At 45.6% G+C, this 9464-nt stretch overlaps 1 protein-coding gene across 1 annotated transcript; it reads left to right on the forward strand.

The window, feature by feature from the left end:
• The first annotated feature begins 2645 nt into the window (after positions 1-2645).
• On the forward strand, positions 2646-8783 carry metrn (meteorin, glial cell differentiation regulator). The gene is made up of 4 exons (XM_080834599.1): positions 2646-2965; positions 3836-4272; positions 6631-6690; positions 7348-8783. Exons 1-4 carry the CDS (start codon positions 2871-2873, stop codon positions 7656-7658), a joined length of 903 nt encoding a protein of 300 aa, XP_080690725.1. The 5' UTR covers positions 2646-2870; the 3' UTR covers positions 7659-8783.
• Positions 8784-9464: the final 681 nt, after the last annotated feature.

Genomic DNA, 9464 nt, shown 5'->3' on the forward strand with positions numbered 1-9464 from the left:
TGTGGGTAATATTTGGGTGTTTCCTATCATTCTGATGAGTCAGAGAGATCCACGTGGAGCCACTTTTCCCAGGCTCTCTCTTTCACTCCGTCTTTCTATCTCTTTTCACTCCGTCTATCTATCTCGTTCTGCACCTCTTCACCCAGGCTCTCTCTAGCTCTCCGTCTATCTATCCCTTTCTCTCCGTCTATCTATCCCTTTCTCTCTGTCTATCTATTTCTTTCTGCACCACTGCAGCGTCCGTCATTCCTTTAGTCACCTTTGCTGTTACACTCTCGGTCTCCTTCATCTCAATTTTACATCTTTCACTTCTTCCATCTTCCATCTGATCTGCACTCACTGTGCTCTTGATCACATTTGCTCGTAACATAAACAAGTGCCATCATTGACACTGCTTTCTGCTTCATTGCATGCATGCATTCATGGCTTATAATAGTAACCTTCAGATCATACTGTATACCCCCTGAGCTGATGCCTTAAAGTAACAGTATGCAACAATTATACTTCAGGATTAGGGTTACGATAAGCAGTTTTACCTTATAAAAACAGCTTGATAAAATAATATGGAGAATCACGTCAGTGCCATACCAGGGTCCATAGGCATATAACTGCTAAATGTTGCCTGACGCCGCCCGGCTTTCTACTGTCTGCCAAACTAGTAAGTAGCTTATTTGCCGTCTTGCTTTGTCTTGTGTTGCACTTGCTTGATGTTTGACTGTATTAGGACAGTTGTTGAGTAACTAGTTTGTCATAATGTCAAAGTCAGCACATTTCAGGAGATTTCGTTTTAGCCGCTAGCATATTGTTAGCGAATAGCAATTGATCCGGAATGCTTCTTTAAGTGCTTGCTGTAAGGAGTTCAGGCCCTGGGCTCCGTAAAGCACCTTGAGACTTTTTCAGTTGTCATTGGCCCTTTATAAACCAAATTGAATTGAAGTGAATTGTGCATGAAAACTCTGGACACACATAGAGTATCAAAGCTCCTCTCTCCCTTCCTCTGAAGCTGTTGTGTGGGAAGTTCTCTCCTGGAGATCACACACACAGTTTTATTTGCAGTGTAAACCCCTATGATGGACCTGTGAAAAAGGACACTGGTGCTCTCATTGCACTTTCTGACGTGGGTGTGTATGAGGTACCCACACCAGGAGGGAGGTGATTGCAAACACAGCTGGATAAGGATCCACAAGCACTGCACACACACACACACACACACACACACACACACGCACGCACGCACGCACGCACGCACACACGGACACACACACACACACACACACACACACACACACACACACACACAAACACACATAGCTACCATGAGAGAGAGAGCGAGAGAGAGAGAGAGAGAGAACAGACTTTTTGTAAGCACAATGTAATTCAAATTCTACAACTCCCCACCACCTAACCAATATGGTGCAGGTAAGCATGTGCCTGGTGATCCCACATCAGTATGTCTGGGCATCACAGACAGCCCTCTCTCCTAAAAATTATATTCATGCCATGATTAATTCACAATGCAAAATGTAAATATTTACAACCCGTTCAGTCTAATCTTCATCGCACACATACTCCTTTCATCTGTTGCTGCTTTGAAACATCCCATGGAGAACAAAAGACTTACTTCTATAGTCAACAGAGCAGCAGGACCACTGCACACGCACACACTCACACACACACACAGAGCTACCATGGTCTAAGAAGCAGCAGGGCCACTGAACATGGGCCTTTGAATGGGTCAAAGGGCCTGTCATAACCTCATCACACACACACACACACACACACACTCTACACTATCATCAACACATACTCATATGAGATTCGTATTAAAACTATATTAATAATCAGTCTTAATTTACAGTGAAACACATACATACACACACTCCATAGTTACTGACTAAGGAGCCCGACTGCTGCATTCACATAAAAGAACATTTGATTCTCTTCTAATGTGGGCACATGAAAGATCTACACAGCAGGACAGGGGTGGAGGCCACGGCGTCCAGGGGAGGGAGTACTCCATCATCGTCCCTCTCCTCCTTTCCCCCTTTCTTTCAAGGCCATAGAGATGCCCATGCAACATTAAGCATTACACCTGCGACGAATCTAATATCCTGCCTCTTTCACGAATCCCCTTGTGCTTTTCCATAACTCTCTTATATGTTCATTGAAGTGTACACAAAATGCGCAAAAACGCGTAGTCAACATTATGGAAATGTGTTAAGCAACGCCGTTAAACTTCAATTTCTACGACTTGGGCATCTAACATGGGCAACTAACTTCATTGGGTCGATGTGCGTCATCATTCTTTTTGATCGAGAAACGGGAATCGCAGGCACAAACTCATTTGTGTGCGTGCTTAGTAAAATGTTCCCTCTCTGTCATTGTAAAGTGTTATGTTTCAAACTGGCCGCGCGCAGGACCAATGGCTTCCAATTAAATATCCAAGTGCAGCTTTTCTTCTTTCAGAAAAAGCGATTACAATCATTGGGCTTTAATTCTGGTGCAGACACGCCCCCATTACGCCTGCTAGATGCTAGTGGTTTAAAGTTTCACATCGTGGTCTCTGATTGGATCATGGAGTTGTCCTCTCAAAGGCATAAGTTAAGCCTCCTTTTCACCGTCGGCATTCAGCGCGCATCGGTTAGGTCAGTGGTCAGGGCGATGTCAGCCCAGTAGCGAGCTTTTTCGAGACAGGTTTAGTGTGCGTCACGGAGAGGTGTCGTATAGAACTATGGGACGATTCGATTTTTGGCGGTCATTTAATTACAATTGAGAGGTTGCGAATTGAAGAAGAGAGAATCCCGGAGGAGCTGGGACTACCTGTTTTATTCACACTTACCAACGTGCATCGGCAGCAAAAGCAGTTGAAGATGTTGGGGTCTCTAGCCTTATTGGTGTCATTTCTTTCGGGTCTGCGCGCATCCACGGCAAGCTACTCAGAGGACCAGTGCAGCTGGAGAGGAAGGCAAGTACTGCTACACTTCCATCATGGAATTTCCAAAGCCAAATAGCAGTTTTCGTACCGGAGTTCATTATAAGTAATGTTTCGTACAATGCATGTGCTTTAGACTGAGGGATATATGCAGCGACTATATGCCATACGTTTTATTTTGTTGAGTAATGTTGGTGAACACAGATTATGTTAGACATCTAGATCTGCGCTCTAGGTGCCTAATTACAATCTGAACGAGTATCGGTCAGCTGGTCATGCAAGGAGCGCCAACATTCCTATGCACCTATCTCCACCAGAAGTAGCGTACATAAATATTTGAAGGTTTAGTGATGAGATGCACTTGTGATTTGAGATGTAATCGAATACAGTTCATGTATGATGCATGGCATGATAGTCATGGTGTAATTGTGTGCTGCAACTGCCTAACAGCAACAGAATTATTGGTTATTGTACGGTTGGTGATCTTTTAGCACACATACACTGACACACACACATACACGGACACACACACACACATTCAGCTGCTGCAAAGTATCTGATGTGTGGTCTTTGATGCTGGATCCTCTCCTCATCAGAGAGCGGTCTGACCACAGACTTCAGTCACTGATTGGCCCTGCGGTTTCCAAAAAAGGATCCACTTCCTACACTAGAAATCTTTGAGAGTGTGTGCCTGTATGTATGTGACTAGACTTTAAAGGACTCTTTGAAGTGTACAGTTTCAGCAGGATCATGTGACATTCTGTTGGACCTCAGTTTGTGTAATGATTTACAGGTCTGTTACAGATTAAAGCAGAGGCTGTCATTACCAGTGCGCACAACTTTGGAAAAGCTCACATAATGATACATGGAGACTAACCACGGCATCTCTCCCTCTCTTTGTAGTGGGCTCTCTCAGCTGCAGGGCAGTGTGGAACAGGTTTGGCTGCGCTGTGCCGAGGGTTCGGTAGAATGGCTGTACCCGGCCGGAGCTCTCAGGCTCACACTGTCGCCGCGCCTGCCCTGGGGGTTTACGGGTAACGGAGGAGGCGCGAGCGGGGTGCTCTCCGTGTGCGTGAAACCCGCCGAGGAATTTGGGGGGGCCCAGCTGTACCTGGAGCGCAGCGGCGTCCTGGAGCTTGTCCTGGGGGAGCAAGAAAACGAGGTCAACGCGTCTCCCAGGGTGCACTGCTTCAGCGCCACGCCGGGAGAGAGACCGGCCCTCTTCCTGCAGGCCACCCCTCACCAGGACATCAGTCGCCGGGTGGCTGCCTTCCGCTATGAGCTCAGAGGGGATTGGCCGCCGCGGATGTCCGTGGATTCTGACCCAAACAGCAGTGAAGGTGAGTTGGAGGGGAGGCCGCCTTGCAAGGAGGATGGGGTGAAAAGGTTGAGGCAGGGCAGCTCCTTCAGCTGTTACCTCTCTGATTAAATCCTGCTGGCACAGAGATCTGGAGAAAAGCTCATCTTACAAGAGGGGAGGGGTCATGGCAAAGGTTGCCTGGGATGGTCAGATAACAGTAATGAATCAACCCAAGATAGCCATCTAGAGGGATGAAAGAGTGAAAGGGAGGGGCGGTCATTTCTTCAAAGCTCTGTTGATGGGATACCATAATTGGAAAGTTCTTCTGCTGAACCACTGAGGAAGTTTGATTTGCTAATGATTTTGTAAAGTAAGTAAAAAATGTTAGCTCTAAAAAAAAAAAAAAACATTTTTGTATTCTTTTGGGGGATGCCCTAATTTAGCTGTTTATGGTTATTATATAATATAGGTCAGATCTGTTAGATATATAAAGTTAGGTTATCTTATAAAGAAAGTGTTAAATGCAGCAGCACACTGGGCTGCACTGACCCCAGACCTGGCATGAAAACAGGAAGTGTGTGCAGCAGCCAAATCCCCACCCCCTCCTAATCATCTACAATAAGCATGTCTTTTCATTTCCTTTCCATTATGTTCAAAACAGAAAAAAAAATCTTCTTACCAAACTATTTCAGCTTAAATGCTTGTGTACTACAGACTCATGCAAAATCTCTTTCACATATGAAACACATTAATGAATCAAGTAAAAACAACACGGGATAGATAACACATCTTCACTCCCACTCAGTGTTCCATAACGATAAAGTTACAGGTGACTGTATTTAACACATCCTATGGAGCAGGAAACCTTCCTAAAATATGAGATCTAATGCCAGTAAACCTAGCTGAACTATCCTTGCTATCTCTAGCTTAGGGAGCTATCTTAACAGTTGGCAGTTGTTAGGGTGTGTTAATATGAACCAATGACTGTAAAAACAATGGACAGCATCAGTCTGTCAAAAGTGAAGCCACTAAAAGAATGGAAAAATAGCAGATATTTAACCAAATGTGATTAATTGTGGGTGGACCTGGCTCTGTTTCTGCAACTAGGCAACCAGGAATCACTTTTTGTTGCATAGCCTTAAGCAAAGTTTAATTTCTCAAAAGCTCCCCAATAAAAGGTAGTCTTGGTTCAGAGCGATCACAACCACTTGTGGATGATGTTCAATGGCTTCACATAGACATTAAACAATCCTGAGAGGAATAATGGAACATCAATGGGGCAAGGGCTTACTCTGATATCAATGTAGTGAATGAAGGGGGAGAAATCCCCCACCGGCCTTGCCCTTCTCAAACACGTTAATCCAATGGTTCCAATTCCCATTAGAGCCATGTCAGAAAATTACTGTCTATCTTACTAGGTCGCCAGAGGATAGATAGAAGTTTTGCTCCCATTCCCACATGCCACCATTACAGTAAAATACCCATAAATACATGGTGTTCAACAGGAGTGGGAATGAGGTATTAGTAAACTTACTGAGGGTCTGAGTCCTGAGGATTCCTGGACAGAGTAGAGTAATTTGCCCTTAGGCCAGAGATCCAAAAGAGATTGACGGAGCGAGAGAGAAGGGGGAGGGGAGGGAGAGAGAGAGAGAACTAGGAAGAGGGAGGAGGGGGTCCCTGAACAAAAGGCCTGTCTGTGGAGGGAGAGGCTCCAGGGGCCGGCCTTTCACAGCCTTGCATGAGAGCCCAGTTACCGTGGAAACTTTGGGGAGGGGGGCTTTCATCAGCTGAGATGCTCCCCTTTGTTCTGTCTCCAGGGGCGACAGTGATGGGGGAGGTGGGCTTGAGAGAGGGGCTCATTTAAAGTTTCTTGGGCCGGAGCGGAGCTTTAAAAGTTTAAACCATGCTCCCTGGGCCCTTCGCATAGCATACATACAAACAGGAACTACACAAACAAACTCACTTTTACACACACACACACACACACACAGACTTCCTGTGATCTGTGTGTGTCCAGTGCAGGGACATAAAGTATCAAACATTAGAGAAGCAGTACGTGTAAAGCCGTAAGGTATATGACTGGGCCATGTGTGCAGTCTGTGGACGTGCATGAGTGGGTTGGAGTCTGGAAGAGGAAATGCTTAGTGTGTTTTATAGTCAGGGTCTCGCCTATGGTTGAGAGGCTTTGATGAGGTGGGACTTCTCACACTTAACACACACACACACACACACACCTCTGCTCATAAACCTAGCAGCTGGCTGTGTGATCTTTGATGTTGGTCTCGTCGCGTCCTTGTCGGGGTTGCCTTATAGTTGGTGGCTGTGATTTTAATGGATTGGACTGATATGACTTAAGTGCTTTGAGACTAACCCTGTCTCTTTCTCTTTCTCTCTCCAGATGCATGTAGACCCTGCAACAACAGTGAAATCCTCATGGCTGTGTGCACCAGCGACTTTGGTGAGTTGAGATGTTAAATAAACACACACACAAACACCAAGGGAACGTAATTAGTGAACTAAGTTTTGGCAGTTTGTTCGACCCCCATGTCTTTGCACCCTTTTCCTGCTCTCCTTCCTCTCCGTTCTTTTTCTATTTCTCCTGAGCCAGCCATAGGCAGATACTCATTGTTAAAAGTGCAACATTAACAAAAAAAGAGGTGAAATTGGAGGGGAATCTGAGTTGACAACTATGTCCCCCACACACACACACAAAACCACCAGGCTTTAGCCATCTCCAGCTCCACCCCTCACCCCCATTCCTCACAGGGGTCAGAGGTCAAAGAGCATCACTAATGCCGTTAGCACCCTCCCCCCCTTCAGCCTCTGCCTTGGTCTAATCCCTGACCCGCCCCTCCCTGCTCACGGCTGTGGTCTCATCGTGATGGCTGGAATTGAGACATGTCTGAGCAGATCGCCATCTCTATAGTAAAGGCCGTTAGCTGGTGATTAGGTTTCAAAAGTCAAAGCCCCTTAAGCTCAACACGGACACAAACACACCCACATCCAGATGAAAGCCTAAAAGCCTAACTGAAAGTGTAAAAAGATGTTTATTTCAAACTTCGATAAAAGGGCTGAATGTGAATGCTGACTTGTGTATTTGTGTTTGTGTGTGCAGTGGTACGAGGGAACATTCGTGCTGTGGAGCAGGACCCAACCCTTGGAGCCGCGGTGATCAAAGTGGTCGCCACGCGAGTGTTTCGGCAGAAGTCAGCCCTGTTCACGGGCGGACGCCTAACACGATCTGGAGAGTTCCGCACACCCATGCAGTGTGGCGTTCGGCCTGGAGCTGGCAGCTTCCTGTTCACAGGTCATGCCCACTTTGGCCAGGCGTGGCTGGGCTGCGCACCGCGCTACAAGGACTTCCAGAGAGCATACAACCAGGCCAGGTTAGCCCAGGAGATGCCCTGTGAACTGGATGCTGTGTGAGGGCATGGATACTAGCACCTCAGAGGATAACAAAAGAGCCAGAGAAGCAGACCCTGGCCAAGCACCTGCTTGGAATACAGAGTTCTACTGGGAGAACGATATTGGGAGAGCTTTTCCCTGTGCAATATTAGCTGCTCAAATAAGGGGGCTCTACAGAGTTCTGAGTGAACACGGCATCCACTGAACTCGTGAGAAAGAGTGACGAGTGTGTTATGGAATGGTTAACAGAGTGAGTGGTTAGAAAGGTTAATGGAGTGAGTGGATAGATGACTTATGGCCAAATAGAGCCAAGCTGACATGTACTCCTGACAGGACTCAACTCAGGACATAAGAGTCGAAGAGAGCCAGACTCTGTTATAGAAGACAAAAGTCCAGTATCCATTGGGGCTGCATGATCAACCTGATAGAGATTTATGTACATGAGATTAAGGAGAATTTACCTCCTGTTTTCATTTTTTGGGAAAATTTTAATTTGCACTGTTCATAACTGAAGGGATATATCTGGAGAATTTGGAAGCTGCAAGCACTGTAAACCAAACAAAAAAGTCAGATTATATGTAGCAAAGAGCCAAGAGAACTGGATATATGGATTATAATGGCTCTTACTAGCCAGTGGCAGGCTTTCGCCCATAGACGGGCCAGCGCAACTTGGTGTATACAATATATTACATTAAGCTTCAGGTTAGCATAAACTAACTTTAGCATCACGCTAGCAGAGAATCTGCTAACACTGACTGACGCAGGCAAGGCAGAACAGAGTTTAGAGCACTTTAATTCTGCCAAAAGGGTCTGCTGCCTTCTTCAGAGATAAATTATATTTACACAGGGCTGGCTGTCTGTCTGTCTGTAGGACCCCTGTATAATTCAATGATTTCTGTCTGCTACAGCTAGCCAGGCCGGGCTAAACTTGTGTCCGTTTTGTCTTTTGATTTACAATGCTGCATGTACATTTCTGCTCTCTCTCTCCAGAACTGTGATTTTTGTATTTATTTTCACGACAAATTGACAGGCCTTGAGGATCGGGCTGCATCCAGAATAGCTAACTTCTGTTGTAATGTGGATTATTGTTTCAAGAGATGTGTCCTTCCTCTGTTTAGTGCACTAAATGACTGGAGTGGATGAAACCAAATGACCATGGGGAGGGGGGGGGGGGGGGGGGGGCGGGGGCTCTGAAGTATTGGTATTGTTGGGAGAGTTTGTTTGTAAATACTACCAATGTGACTCAAAGTGATTTTAAAGGTTGACTGTTGTGTAAATGTTGGTAAAATGTAAATAAGAACATATAGGAGTTTATGAAAAACTGTCTCGTCAGTATTGTTGTATTATAAGTGTTGTGTTGCGTGTAAATGTTGTTTGTGGTGTGTTTTATAAAGACTTAATGAAATATAAACAATTGTTTTCCAGTTATTTTTCACTAAGACACTTCTTACTCCCTGTGACATATCACTATGTAAGACCAAATAAGAGAACATCAAAAGACTGCATGTCTATGACAGGACTAAAAGAAGACGTAATGTGTGTATTGTAGTGTAGTCAGGCTTGTATATAAGTAATAGGGGAATATAAGTGAAGTGTGAGCTTGAAGACTTGGCAGTGGATGAAGAGAGCGGGTGTGTGTGCAGAAGCCCTCAGCTGAACTCAGGAAGCCATAAATCCCCATTAAGAGCAAGCGGGCACTGGGCAGCCAGGCCTGCTGTTCCTCCCCCTGAACAGAACAACCACTGCAGCAGCACAGCCTCACCGGCACAGGCCATGCAGTAATCACACATATCTACAGACAGAGGAACACTGCCAGCGTTCTTACGA

Source organism: Sprattus sprattus, assembly GCF_963457725.1.
Source record: "Sprattus sprattus genome assembly, chromosome: 3".
NCBI classification, from domain to species: domain Eukaryota; kingdom Metazoa; phylum Chordata; class Actinopteri; order Clupeiformes; family Clupeidae; genus Sprattus; species Sprattus sprattus.